A 15,263-nucleotide genomic window follows, 5' to 3' on the forward strand; every position below is an offset into this window, starting at 1 on the left:
TGAATTAAACTAGCCTGTGGTCTGGAACTGGGTGCAATACCTGCTTAAAATTATATTCACACTACTCAGAACCCTGTTAGTGGAGAGTGACAGTATTCTAATTATTTCCTTAATACTGTCTGTTACTTACCCGGTATTGACTTGGAAAATACTTTAAACAATAATAGCTACATTGTAATAGAATACTAATTATCTTCCGATACAATTTGTTGCCAGGTAGTTTCCATTTGTGTTTAATTATTTTATATTATTTTAAGTGCTAGATGATTAACTGTTACCACACGAGTAGTGTAATTCTGCAAGAGAACATGCTTTAGTCCGCTGAGCAAAAGCCTAGGCATTTGATCTGGGAGCTAACACAAGTCTTCAGGTATAATTTCCAGCAATTCTAGGCTATTCCTCCCTCTTGCCTGGCTCTCCTCCTAGCAAATGCACACAGGCTACTTCCTCATGGGAAAACAGTGGTGTGTGTAATAACACACTTCTTGGTGGGCATGTCGGGGCACTTTGAAGTATGTCCTTAGAATCTTTGTAAAGAAAAAATACCTTTTGTCCTAGAAAGCTGTGCAAATCACTGGTTTCACCAGCTGTAGTTCTGTCTTGTCTATAATAACGAGGTGTCCAAACCCCTGAGTAGAATGTCAAACACAAAATCTTTATTAAAAAAACGGAACACACAAAACCTGTTAGGAATGTTGCCACAGACAGTGTTTGAAGTCCATGAGTGCTGCCTGCAGTCTTAAGTGTTTATCATACTTGTTGCCACACATACATATATCATTTCGAAAAGAAAAACTATAGATATTGCAGATATTGAAACATTTTAGCCTAAACAAAAATAACGAGTACAATTGAGCTCTTCTGTCACATAGATATTGACATGCACAGCATTTATTCCCATAACATGCTCTGAACATTTCCCCAAACTATATTGCATCCACAAAAAGGCAAAGGGATATACACATCATAAGTCACAACCGTATACGTTTAAACAAGGCAAGCATTGTTCCAAGTATTATATAAAACTCTTGTTAATTGGCCTTACTGTAAAAAGAAAAATGCAAATTGTTATACATTGTAAACATTTCAATAATTTCCAGCCAAATTCACTCAAAGCTGCCAAGTGGATTCTGTAGGTAGGCCATGTCACATACTCTATAAATAACACCTGTTGCGACTGTTAGACAACGTCATCGCGATAAATGAATAGTCATCTTTGAAATCCCCCGTCAGAGCAAGGCATCGACAATTATCGATTGCCAAGGCATTTTAACGTAACGCCATATTGCAAATGCCCAAGTAATGTTGCCACAAGTAAACCATAGGCCAACACAAAATGAACTGACAACATTGTCAATGAATTACATTTCACCCGACATGCGAATAAATAACACTGGTATCATTTCTGTCTGCATGTTTTATCTCTCCGTTAATATAAATATGCAATGAAATACAGGATTTCACCAATATTATTTTCGTCAGACTACTTTTATAACTCGGTTTAAACTAATTTACCCAAGTTTAACCTTCATGTATTCATTTTTCAATCGGCTCAATCTGGTCCCGTGACTTCGAATTATGAGAGAGAGAAGCTCGTGTTTATCCTTCAGCCCCACCGATATGTACAGTGTTTCTTTTAGTACGTCTCTTGTGTGGACAACCATGTTCAGAAAGTCGTCGTTTATGCGGTGCTCCTCCTTCAGCTCGTTCTCCTGACTCTGTTTGAATTTCACCTCCAGTTCTAACAGAGACTTTTCGGAGTTTGTAAAAGCCTCGCCAATCTGAGTCGTCTCCCTTCTCAAATATTTTCCATAGCTGTCCTCTCCGTCCAAATCAAAAGAAATGCTTTTCCCGATCCCCTCTAGCACCCTGGCGGAGTCTTCGATGTGTCTCTTGATGATCGTGAAATCATCTCGGATTACCGAATCGTGGTCCTCGTCAAGACCGCATTTTCGGTCGTCCGTCATCTTAAAAAGCATTTGACATTTTTCCGGATCATCGTTATTCTCATAGTCGCCGTCTGGCACAAAGTAGTGATGGAACGTGCCGTTAGACATCTCGGGATACAGAGGTCCGTTAAAAAACGCACCGCTAAACGGTAATGAAAACATCCCGATAGCGAGTAAGTGTAGAAAAGCCATTCTACCCACTTATTGGCAATGCGTGAGCAATATAATATACTTTCCTTTAGAGCGCATAAAATATTATTTAATTCGCTCACCAATCAAACATTTCTAAACTTGCAATGCATGTGGTATCCATGAGCTAAAATACCGAAAGTAACTAGGTGTCCAGACAGGATTTGTGATATTTGTAAATCTTCTTTCAGGTCGCTCTTCGTTTAGCCTATGCAGTAAGTGTTGCCAACTATTTTTCAAGGAAAGTAGCAGTTGGTTCAGCCACAGACAGTCACGTGAAGTTTGAAATACGTTCCCTTAACTTTACACATAGAAACCCCAAAGATTTCACGCAGGAGTAGCCTACCAAACAGCAATTTGAAAGTGCCTGACCGTAGCTTTGTGACTCAATTTTAAGATCAACATCTGGATTGCTCAAGCACCGCGTTTGGTTTTGACTAATGATAGCCTACCCTCTCTCAAATCTCAAATTACATCCATGCTCCGTCACTTAAAAGGAAGCGCAGTTTCAATTGACTGCAGGCCCGGTCCTGGCCGATATGCAGCCTAGACAAGACCAAACAAATGCTGCCCTCCTATCCCCACAAAGTAGAATACAGTCTCGGCCCACAATGCACTTTAATGAATGCCTTTCCATCTGGTAGCCTACTTTTGTAAAACAGGCACGTTACATTAGCTTTATAGTCCTGATACCTGACAGACTGGAGACTAATTATACTGAACAAAAATTAAATGCAACATGCAACAATTTCAAAGACTTTACTGAGTTACAGTGCATGGAAGGAAATCAGTCATTTGAAATAAATTCATTAGGCCCTAATCTATAGATTTCACGACTGGGCAGGGGTGCTGCCATGGGTGGGCATAGGCCCACCCAATCAGAATCAGTTTTTCCTACAAAAGGTATTTATTACAGACAGAAAAATACTCCTCAGCACCCCCTCTCCCTCAGATGATCCCGCTGGTGAAGCCAGATGTGGAGATCCTGGGCTGGCGTGGTTACACGTGGTCTGCGGTTGTGAGGCCGGTTGGATAAATTCTCTAAAGTGATATTGGAGGCAGTTTATGGTTGAGAAATTAACATTAAATTCTCTGGCAACAACTCTGTTGGACATTCTTGCAGTCAGAACGCCAATTGCACGCTCTCGCAGAACTTGAGACATTGGTAACAAACTGCACAACTCAAGGTGTCCCAAAAACAATGCACTCACCCTCCCAAACTTTAAGTATTTTCACGTGACCCTCCCCTTGTACTGTGAAATACATTGAACACCCTCCTCCCCCCTCATAGAATTAACTGAAAATAATGTTTACAACCACAAACAACTTCAGTGACCCTGTGTTAATAAACATGGATAGACTGCCACTTCACCATGCTTTTGTGGCAGTCGATGCCACACATTACTACAGGCCAGAAGGTTGAGGGTTCACGGACTTATGTTCCCCAGCAAGAAAACCAAAAATGTTGCTCAAAAAGGGGGAACCAAGAAAGAATCACTGACAACAACCAGAATGAAACAGGTGGGGTTTGAGGAGGGATTTTAAAAGACACTCATGGGTGTATCCACTGAAAGTTGCATAGTAGCAACAACAACTGGGACCTAAAAGACACACACCATATGAGCGCCCACTAAATTTGCCCACTAAGAGGCAAAAAAAAAAAAAAACACCAAACTTAAAGACCGGAAGCAAACCAAAAAGGTCGCGCAAAACATCATTGTTTGTCTACAATTCAAAATAGGGAGAACCAACTAAAGGTGTTAACCCTCCACATCTATCAAAACAATCTGAAGCACTGGGCCAGCCACTCTTAAACAGATCCTGGGCCAGCACAGGTGAAACATATTCCCACTAATGAGACGGCAACCTGCACAGGTGTAACACCTACTGACTAACGAGGTGACACCAATCGGCGCACCCTACCTGCTAACAAGTTGTTTGTACGAATGTCCAACCTCAAAACATAAATGGAGCAGGCTAGAGACAATGATCAGCTAGGGGGCAATCAGATTTTCTACATTTTGATGCCATATTTATATAAAATACACTATATGCAATGACTATTCCACCAACAGGTTTCTGTGCTAATGCACCACACAACCAATAAACAAAGCATATCAACTTCGGGCACTTAATATCATGGTTTGCGTTTTCAACACCACAATAAATAGACTGTCAATCTCGGCAAACAGAAAATACATCCCTCCCTACCTTGTTGGCTTACCCAGTATCAAAGGCTTGTTTTGACAATCCCCGAATGTCATTAAACTTTTTTGTGTTTTGTAACAGATATCTCATTTCATTCATCAATTGGCCACTGCACAGTTAAGATTGATTTATTGGTTTAATTTTTCAGCTCTGAATTAATATCCCACACCAGTCAGGTGGATGGATTATGCTGTTTAATCAGCTTCTTAATATCCCACACCAGTCAGGTGGATGGATTATCTTGGCAAAGGATAAACGTTCACTAACAGGGATTGTTTAAAATTGTTTAAATAGATTTGTGCACATCATTTGCGAGAAATATCTGTGATCTTTTATTTCAGCTCATGAAACATGGGACTAACACTTTACATGTTGCGTTGATATTTTTGTTCATTTTTGTTACCCCACTCTTCCACCAAGGCACCTGCAAGTTCCCGGACATTTCTGGGGGGAATGGCCCTAGCTCTCACCTTCCGATCCAGCAGGTCCCAGACGTGCTCAATGGGATTGCGATCTGGGCTCTTTGCTGGCCATGGCGGAACAATTACAATCCTGTCTTGCAGGAAATCACGCACACATCGAGCAGTATGGCTGGTGGCATTGTCATGCTAGAGGGTCATGTCAAGATGAGCCTGCAGGAAGGGTACCACATGAGGGAGGAGGATGTCTTCCCTGTAACGCACAGCATTGAGATTGCTTGCAATGACAACAAGCTCAGTCCGATGATGCTGTGACACACCGCCCCAGACCATGATGGACCCTCCACCTCCAAATCGATCCCGCTCCAGAGTACAGGCCTCGGTGTAACGGCCACGCCTTCGACGATAAACGCGAATCCAACAAACACCCCTGGTGAGACAAAACTGTGACTCATCAGTGAAGAGCACTTTTTGCCAATCCTGTCTGGTCCAGTGACGGTGGGTTTGTGCCCATAGGCGACGTTGTTGCCGCTGATGTCTGGTGAGGACCTGCCTTACAACAGGCCTACAAGCCCTCAGTCCAGCCTCTCTCAGCCTATTGCGGACAGTCTGAGCACTGATGGAAGGATTGTGCGTTCCTGGTGTAACTCAGGCAGTTGTTGTTGCCATCCTGTACCTGTCCTGCAGGTGTGATGTTCGGATGTACCGATCCTGTGCAGGTGTTGTTACACGTGGTCTGCCACTGCGAGGACGATCAGCTGTCCATCCTGTCTCCCTGTAGCGCTGTCTTAAGTATCTCACAGTACGGACATTGCAATTTATTGCCCTGGCCACATCTGCAGTCCTCATGCCTCCTTGCAGCATGCCCAAGGCACATTCACGCAGATGAGCAGGGACCCTGGGCATCTTTCTTTTGGTGTTTTTCAGTCAGTAGAAAGGCCTCTTTAGTGTCCTAAGTTTTCATAACTGTGACCTTAATTGCCTACCGTCTGTAAACTGTTAGTGTCTTAACGACCCTTCCACAGGTGCATGTTCATGAATTGTTTTTAGTTCATTGAACAAGCACGGGAAACAGTGTTTAAACCCTTTACAGTGAAGATCTGTGAAGTTATTTGGATTTTTACGAATTATCTTTGAAAGACAAGGTCCTGAGTTTATTTATTTTTTTGCTGAGTTTATGTATATATAAAGGAAGAGAAGCTTAGGACTAACCCCAGAGAGATAGAGATATGCCGCTGGCATGCTATGACACCAACATGCATTTCTTTATGTCAGATGGCTACTGCGTCTGCTATACAGATATAGACGTACAAAAGGATGGTAATCCGTTAACTCTCCTAGGCCTGAAACAGTCTTCCTCACCTTAAGTTCAACTGTCAGAGTCAGTTGGAGCGCCAGGGCGTACTGCCTTCATATCATAGGCCTGCAGTAGCTAAAGCTTAATAATAGCCACACCATACCAAACATTCACAAACGTTTCAAAACTTTATTATGGTAATATCAAAAGTAAGTCCAGACATCGTTTATAGGGAAAATACGAGTAGAAGAGCAAATGTAAGCCAAGGAAAAACACACTACCCGCCCCTGTGCCCCCCCAAAAAACCATGCAACCCTCCCAAAGTTAAAAGAACAGTTTGACAACCCTCCCCTATCTTGGACCACCCCTCCCAACAGTAAATTTCGACCTGTCCCTAAAGTAAATTTAAATACATTTGCCAAATTATATAATTACTCCTGTCTTTACAGAAATAAATAAAATACTTTAAATATAGGATGATTAGCTTCTTCATTTTTTTTTGCTGTGGATTGTTTCAAAGCACATGCGAGTAGGCTTATGCCTAGTTTCGAAGTCTGCAATTTGGGCAGCACGTGGCAATAGGCCTAGCTGATCATAAGCATCTAAAATATGTGTGAAAATAAAGTGTCTTGAATTGTTGAGAAATGGTGAAGTTATAGGCACATCTCTCTCCAGAATGATCTCAGCTCTTCAGAATGTGTTCAGCTGTCTCCCGGAAATTCTTGCACATTGTTTCACAACCAAAACAAACAGCAAATGCATCCAACAAGTTTGTAGAGTCACAAGCTTTATGTAATCATTGCGTGCTAGGAATATGGTACCAAATACTAGAGCTCTGTAGAGCTCCAAGACAGGATTGTCTCGAGGCACAGATCTGGGGAAGTGTACCAAAACAGTTCTGCAGAATTGAAGGACCCCAAGAACACAGTGGCCTCCATCATTCTTAAATGGAAGACGTTTGGAACCACCAAGACTCTTCCTTCCTATTGAACTAGCGTCACGTCTGGAGGAAACCTGACACCATCCCTGCGGTGAAGCATGGTGGAGGCAGCATCATGCTGTGGGGATGTTTTTCAGTGGCAGGGACTGTGAGACTAGTCAGGATCGAGGGAAAGATGAACGGAGCAAAGTACAGAGAGATCCTTGATAAAAACCTGCTCCAGAGCGCGGACTTGTACCTGATCCAACATCTCTGGAGCTACCTGAAAATAACTGTGCAGCGACGCTCCCCATCCAACCTAACAGAGCTTGAGAGGATCTGCATAGAAGAATGAGAGAATTCCCCAATTACAGATGTTCCAAGCTTGTAGCGTCATACTGAAGAATACTCGAGGCTGTTATCGCTGCCAAAGGTGCTTCAACAAAGTACTGAGTAAAGGGTCTAAATACCTATGTAAATGTGATATTTCAGTTGTTTTATTTTGATAAATTTGCAAATAATTCTAAACCTGTTTTTGCTTTGTCATTATGGGGTTATTGTGTGTAGATTGAGGGGGGGAAACCATTTCATCCTGTTTAGAATAAGGCTGTAACATAACAAATGTGGAGAAAGTCAAGGGGTCTGAATACTTTGTCCTAATTCTTTTGGTCCCCTAAAATGGGGAGACTATGCACAAAAAGTTCTGATATTTCTAAACGGTTCACCCGATACAGATGAGAATACCCTCAAATTAAGCTGACCATCTGCACTTTAACCTTCTAGTCATTTTATCATTTCAAATCCAAAGTGTTGGTGTACAGAACCAAAACAACAAATATCTCCCTGCCTAATGGGCGACCGGTCCTGATTGACTGTCTGGCAGGACTTGTCATCATAGTGAGAGAAGTCAAGTTCTCTTGGAAACCTAACACCAAATTAATATGCACCATCCAAAATATCATTTGCAATGGGTCAAAAAGGTCATTTAGCTACATATTTTTGTTAAACTATAATTGTAAATTTTTTTACGAATAGCCTATTTTAGCCTACATGATTTTGTAGGGAACAAATTCACAATATGTGCACTTTGAAGTGGAACATTGATTGTGCCAGTCTAATTTAAAACATGTAGGCTTGCATGTCCTTTTTATGTCGGCTAGATTGACGTGGCCACAATAAGTGTTAAATAATAGATAGGCTTACATGGAAACCACATTTTAAATGTAATCTTTAGTGCTGAGCGATTAGTTCTTGATAGTTCTTTTTGAGGTTGATTCGTTTTCTGATAATCACTTTCAATTTCATTAGATACTATGTATTATGTGGGTTGAATGCTGTAACAACAGAGAATAAAAGTCCCATGATGGTAGTATCTGCCCATTACTGCTTATCACTTATTAACCATCATTTGTTCACATTTACTTGAATGAAATATTTCAGTTGTTGTATTTATTACATGTTTTATTTGATGACCTTATTATTTTATTCCAAGTCATCATCTCATCTCTATAGAGTTGCTGCCTATCTCCCTACTACATCGCATAGTTCAGGCTTGATCTGATTTATGTCTAGAGAGACTGTGCAATGTGTGCATTGCACCTGTCAGTACTGCACATGTAGCCTAAAATGGGCACAACTGGTTCCTATTTTTGAGTGTGTGTAATAAGACAAAACAGTTTAGTTTATGCCTGTAATACATGTTACATAAAGAGTACATCTGAAAATAATTGTGTACATTTTGAACATTGAGTAGTATATGAAAGGTTTTTGTTGACATACTGCTCAACATTTGATGGCAAGTAATCTATATTTGAAGACAGTTGTCCTCAACTATACGCTGTACCTCTATCACTTTCCTCAATCCTATTTATGGTAGTATTGTTTTAGTAAAATGTCTACACAGGGTGAATTAGACCCATAGAAGCCTGGCTTTATTTCCTTCTTATAAATAAAATCAAATCAAAGTTTATTTGTCACGTGCGCCGAACATAACAGCGAAATGCTTACTTACAGGCTCTAACCAATAGTGCAAAAAAAGTATCAGGTGAACAATAGGTAAGTAAAGAAATAAAAACAACAGTAAAAAGACAGTGAAAAACAATAGCGAGGCTATATACAGTAGCGAGACTATAAAAGTAGCGAGGCTACATACAGACACCAGTTAGTCAGGCTGATTGAGGTACACGGTACATGTAGATATGGTACATGTAGATATGGTTAAAGTGACTATGCATTTATGATGAATAGAGAGTAGCAGTAGAGTAAAAAAGGGGTTGGCCGGTGGTGGGCGGCGGGACACAATGCAGATAGCCAGGTCAGGACAATTGAGGTAGTATGCACATATGTACATGAATGTGTATTATACTGATAAAAATATGTACAATAAAAATATTAGACTGTGCAGATTCTGGTCAATAATGTCCAGGGTTTTTCAGTTAAAAACATGCTGAAGCACATTATGGTGTTTCAAAGCCTTTTTTATTTTGCCCAAATGTTCCAGCTATAGGCCTATTAATTGAAATAACATGGAACAACTCCTCTACAAAAATGTGTGCTTTGAGAGGGAGAATTAGGAGTGGAAAAGTGGTTAACCACAATTTTTCAAGTTGGAACATCTACATTCAACATTTTTGTGCCACAAGGTGTCATTCACTGAAAGTAGCATTGTCAAGATGGCTGTCGATCCTTGACCCATGGCTAAAGGTGGTCACGGAACTTGAACCCATCAAGTCCTATTCATGGTGACATGGTATTTAAGGAAATTCCGACTGCTTATTGCTTTCTTAAAGCAGGAAATTACTATACATGTAGCACCCTTTGTGCCCCAAAAGGAATCCAAGATGAGGTGCTATTATTGTACTTGCAAACTTAGTGAACGGTCTTGATTGAACAGAGTATGAATATATATAGTATTTAGTGCTACCTAAGTCCCTTCCCTTTATACTGAAGAAGTCCTTCTGTTTTTTAAACGTCATATCCCTGTGCAGTCTAAGCCCTCCACCTGATGATATTCTAGTCAGGCCAGGTGAGTGGGGACTTCGATGTCATGATCCCCATGAAAGGAGCCTGAACAGACCCTTGTCTTGCATTTACATCACCACGTCTCTGCTATGGCCTCTCACTTTATATCCTCCATGAGAAAAATTGTCAATAGCGGAACTAAAAGGGGGTCGCCAAAAGTTTTTTAGCGTGAAGTTTGTCTCCAGTACATATTTCTCATGGACTTTGAGAGGTGTTGGAGGCTGCCACTACTGCGCAATGATAGAGGCAGATGTATTATTCTCTCACAAATGGGTCGTTTGTATTAAAAAATGATATTATCATCTGACAAACATAGTTTATGGGTGATTTTGAAATTACGGGCACTTTTGTCATTTCTATTTTCTTTGTTTCTATAAGAAAATGTATCAACAGAAATACTCTTCTCATTTTGTCAGGAATCACAAACTGGTATTGGCTGTGACCATTTTATTCGACAATACATGGTTTTTACTCAGTTGTCTAATAACACCTTCTGCAGATGTGGTTACCATTAAATCCTAAAACATTTTTGTTTAAAACTGAATGACATACCCAATGAGGTTTTTGATTATTTGGTTAATCTGTACTACTACATTAAGAAGTAATTATTTGAATTCCTTAATCCATACATATTGGCCCGCACTGGCTGTGCTGTATACCAGCACGTAGGCTACCATCAATAGTGCAAGTTTCTTGTTAAAATGTATATATGGTGAAAGAATATATAAATGTAACATGCAACAAAGGTTTTACCAAGGAAAATCTGTCAATTGACATTAATTCATTAGGCCCTAATTTATGGATTTCACATGACTGGGAATACAGATATGCATCTGTTGGTCAAAGATACCTTAAAAAAAGTAGGGGCGTGGATCAGAAAACCAGTCAGTATCTGGTGTGACCACTATTTGCCTCATGCAGCGCGACACATCTCCTTTGCATAGAGTTGATCAGGCTGTTGATTGTGGCCTGTGGAATGTTGTCCCACTACTCTCCAATGGCTGTGAGAAGTTGCTGGATATTGGTGGGAACTGGAACACGTTGTCGAACACGTCGATCCAGAGCATCCCAAACATGCTCAATGGGTGACATGTCTGGTGAGTATGGACATTTTCAGCTTCCAGAAATTGTGTGCAGATCCTTGTGACATGGGGCCGTGCATCATTATGAAACACGAGGTGATGGCGGCGGATGAATGACATGACAATGGGCCTCAGGATCTCGTCACGGTGTCTCTATGCATTCAAATTGCCATCGATAAAATGCCATTGTGTTCGTTTTCAGTAGCTTATGCCTGCCCATACTGTAATGAAATATTTGTATATGTAACATAAAAACATCTAAATGAAAAAAAAAATGTTACCATTCTACCCCTTGAGACACAAAAAAGGCTGTTATTGCAAAATTGCCCTTACATACATAATCATAATTTTAAAGACAATGCAATAGGATGCATTACATCATTTTCAAAATCCAGTCACACATGCCGATTTACTTACTCCCATTATGGTGGAATAAATGTATAATAAGAGTCAAGGTTGTGTCCCTCTGCCTTTTTATTTATCCAAACTCTAGTGTGTGCCACTGTAAGGTAATGGCAAAAACCCTTATAAGTCTGGAGAAAAACAACAACTTCCACTCAAAAGGCTTAGTCTGGCAAAGACATTCCAGTCTGGTGTCTGTCAAGATGAAATCCCGACAGGAACATTCGAAAAGTGAGTCACAAGATACAAGGGTGTGTCTGCTTAACTTCGTTAGAACCCTGTTGTGGCACACAACATGTTGCACATGAAGCATTCAGGATTGACTCATAAAATCCTACAAAGTGGCTCATGACCTCACTGTCATTATCCTGCAGAGACTGGAAAAGAGGTTTGGGGTGGGGATGTGTTGTCCGTGATGAGTTCTGCAGTCAGCCAGAGTGGCCTCCTCCAGAGACTCTTTGAACTTTTATGACAGAGCTAAACACAAGATACCCCTTGGCCTCTTTACATCCCTTTAGGTCCGGGCCCCTCCTGAGATTTCCTTGTATCTGTGCAAAGAGGAGGTCCTGGCCACACTTACATTATATAGGCCCTAGACCAGAGTAACCACCGTACCAGTTAAATAACCTATATAATAACCCTGGAACAAGTTAGAGCGTTCATGCAGGTAAGGAATATTTACAAAAATATAACATTACTGTAGTTTGTAATTGCCTGTAGGCCTTACTGCCTGTACATATAAGCATTCTGCTACACTCACATTAATAACATCTGCTAACCATGTGTATGTGACCAATACAATTTTATTTGATATTACAGGTTACCTTTCTTGGGTAAATACATTTTGAGAACCTTCAACATATCTAAATTCAAGATTTATAGTCTTGACTGTAGTTATAGTACTAGATCAATGGACACTTCCAATGTTTCTACTTCACCAAGCGTTCTTCTCAGCAAAATGTCACTGACGGACGCTTTACAAAATTCTGATGCACCCACATCTCTGTACAGAGCCCACTGTGAGGTGTGTGGTGAGGCTGTAAATCCAGCCTTATGCGACACCAATGTGAAACGTACCAACTTTGATCTCCTCCCCTTGCAGATGGCCATGAAAATCTATTTTGACTTTAATATAGTGTAGTCTCAAGCTCAACTCACCACATCCTTATTAGTCACCTCTATATAATATTAAAGACCATATGACTAATCAAGTTTTGAAGGAAACACTTTTGTAGAACCACTTTGTTCAATGCATCAGAGGGACCAATCTCACACAAGTTACAACATAGCATCTCAGGAGAAGCAGGCAAAATTTCATAAACTCACAAACTTCACATGAACTTGTACCTACGCCAGTTGAACTGATCTGGACTATATTTTTATCACTATTTATACGGAACCCGATAAAGCATACTGTAGCTGTTTTGGCCTCGCAGAATTTTCCGTGAAATAAAAGTTTTCATTATTTGCAGCTCTCTGTTTAAGCACCATGGTATTGGACGGCAATGAAATCCTTAGATGCCAGAGAGGCTGTCACTGCAAATAAAAGGCCAATGAAACACAGCAGGACCTCTTTGGGCTTTATTTACTTTGCCTTTACAAGATATGATGGAGATTAAGTCGTTTTAGGTTTTATTGTTTCTATTGTTTCGCAGTCGTACACCAATTTGCAATCATAACATCAATCATGAATAATGATCAAATAGTAAAAACCTAAACTACCAAATCACACTTTTAATATAACATAACGCAAAAAAATGCAATTGGAAAAACAACAAAACTACAAAGACAAGATTTGGGGTGGCAGCTTTAGAAACGACATCTTTAGAGTTCTTAGGAAGGCATTATAAGGCCCCAGGGCAATATGGTGTGTGCATTGATCAGTTTAGTGAAGAATGGAACGGGAGAGTTCTGATAGCGGCCTGTGCGTGTCATGGGAGTGTTCAATTTGTGGCTGTTGTGGGTTGCCCGTCTAGGAATCTGCTGTCTGGTTGAGGGGAGCCAGTCTGCCAGCTGGGAGTTCTGCAGGGATTTAGCAAATGTCAGGCACATCTGTTCCCGTCTTGCTCTCCAAGGACATGATTCTGAGGGTTTCGAGGGCTTCCTGGTAGTGAGTGTATAACCTGCCCAGAATTATTCTGCAGGCTCTCTTCTGGACACACTCCAGCTGAGCAGTCAGGGTTTGAGTGAGGCCACGGTGTCAGGCAGGGACAGCATACTCCAGAACTCGTCTTACGTAGCCAATGTACATTGAGTATACAAAACATTAAGAACACCTACTCTTTCCATGACAAGGACTGACCATGTGAATCCAAGTGAAAGCTATGATCCCTTATTGATGTCATTTGTTAAATCCACTTCAATCAGTGTAGATGAAGGGGAGGAGACAGGTTAAAGAAGGATTTTTAAGCCTTGAGACAATTGAGACATGGATTGTTTTTTGGTATAATTCAGAGGGTGAATGGACAAGACAAAAAAAATAAGTGCCTTTGAATGGGGTATGGTAGTAGCTGACAGGCACGCCGGTTTGTGTCAAGAACTGCAACGTTGCTGGGTTTTTCCGCGCTCAACAGTTTCCCCTGTGTATCAAGAATGGTCCACCACCCAAAGGACATCCAGCCAACTGGACACGACTGTGGGAAACATTGGAGTCAACATGGGCCAGCATCCCTGTGGAATACTTTTGATACCTTGTAGAGTCCATGCCCTGATGAATTGAGGCTGTTCTGAGGGCAAAGGCTGGGGGTGCAACTCAATATTAGGTAGGTGCTCCTAATGTTTGCTATACTCAGTGTAGATGGATTGTAGATCTGCTGTGGTTACATAGAGCCGCTTAATGTACTTGAGGAGGAACAGCTTCCTGCTGGTCCTTGTGCTCATGGTGTCAACCTGGCTGCTCCAGCGCATGTCCTGCTGGACAGCGAGACCCAGCACAATGACCTTTGATGTCTCTGACAGGGGGACGCCATTGATGAAGAGGGTTGGTGTAGGGGGTGGGTTTTAGGGATGGTGATATGCATCACTAGAAATTGTTAAAACGAGTGGCTACCCGGATCTTTAATTTAAAGACTCTTGCTCCCTTCGGTCTCAACGTAGACTTTGATCTGAAGCCATTCTTGTGATTATTGTGATTGGCTACATAAGCCTACAAACATTTACAAATTGTATCTATGATCGTATGCTATGCACTCATGTTTTTGGTATGTTATTTTTATATCTGAGAATTAACCAATGATATCAGGCCACACCCGGCCATGATTACAGACACCTGTGTGTGTCCTTTGACACTATATAAACTAGTCACCCTGCAGGTTTGTCATTATACCCTGATGAAGACAGCTTGTCTGTCGAAACGTTGGTTATTAGGTTGTTAAATTATTGCATCTGAGCTCCTAGAGTGTGCGGCGCTCCTTTAATTTTTCAAGTGTTCCTCTCCGCTAGCCAGCACATTGCCTAAATTGGTGTGCGTTTCTTTCGCCTCTAGATATGCATCACTAAACATTTATTTTCATTGAAGAGCATGTCGTTGGCAGCAATCCAGGTGCTGAGCGCGTCCAGTTGCTTCTGCATTGATGATGGTTGCAGCAGTTTCCTGGTTTCAAGCGAATTCATGTCATCACACAGGGTTGGCAGGTGCACGTGCATCATTATTGATGGGGGAAAGAAAAAGGACAGGTCCAAGGAGGGTCCCCTGAGCCACCTCACATGTGAGGGACTCTCATTTATATAGGGCACCAGGATTGCACACCCACCCGTTGTCTCCTGCCAGAGATAAAT

General features: G+C 41.2%; 1 protein-coding gene across 1 annotated transcript; it reads right to left on the reverse strand.

The window, feature by feature from the left end:
- Positions 1-634: 634 nt before the first annotated feature.
- On the reverse strand, positions 635-2,681 carry LOC109895033 (fin bud initiation factor-like). The gene has a single exon (XM_020488689.2). It carries the CDS (start codon positions 2,139-2,141, stop codon positions 1,512-1,514), a length of 630 nt encoding a protein of 209 aa, XP_020344278.1. The 5' UTR covers positions 2,142-2,681; the 3' UTR covers positions 635-1,511.
- Between the last annotated feature and the right edge of the window lie 12,582 nt (positions 2,682-15,263).

The sequence above is a fragment of the Oncorhynchus kisutch genome, linkage group LG8 (genome assembly GCF_002021735.2).
Source record: "Oncorhynchus kisutch isolate 150728-3 linkage group LG8, Okis_V2, whole genome shotgun sequence".
NCBI classification, from domain to species: domain Eukaryota; kingdom Metazoa; phylum Chordata; class Actinopteri; order Salmoniformes; family Salmonidae; genus Oncorhynchus; species Oncorhynchus kisutch.

Excerpts from the sequence above, each read along its gene's own strand:
- LOC109895033 (XM_020488689.2), bottom strand. The coding sequence starts at position 2,141 with ATGGCTTTTCTACACTTACTCGCTATCGGGATGTTTTCATTACCGTTT.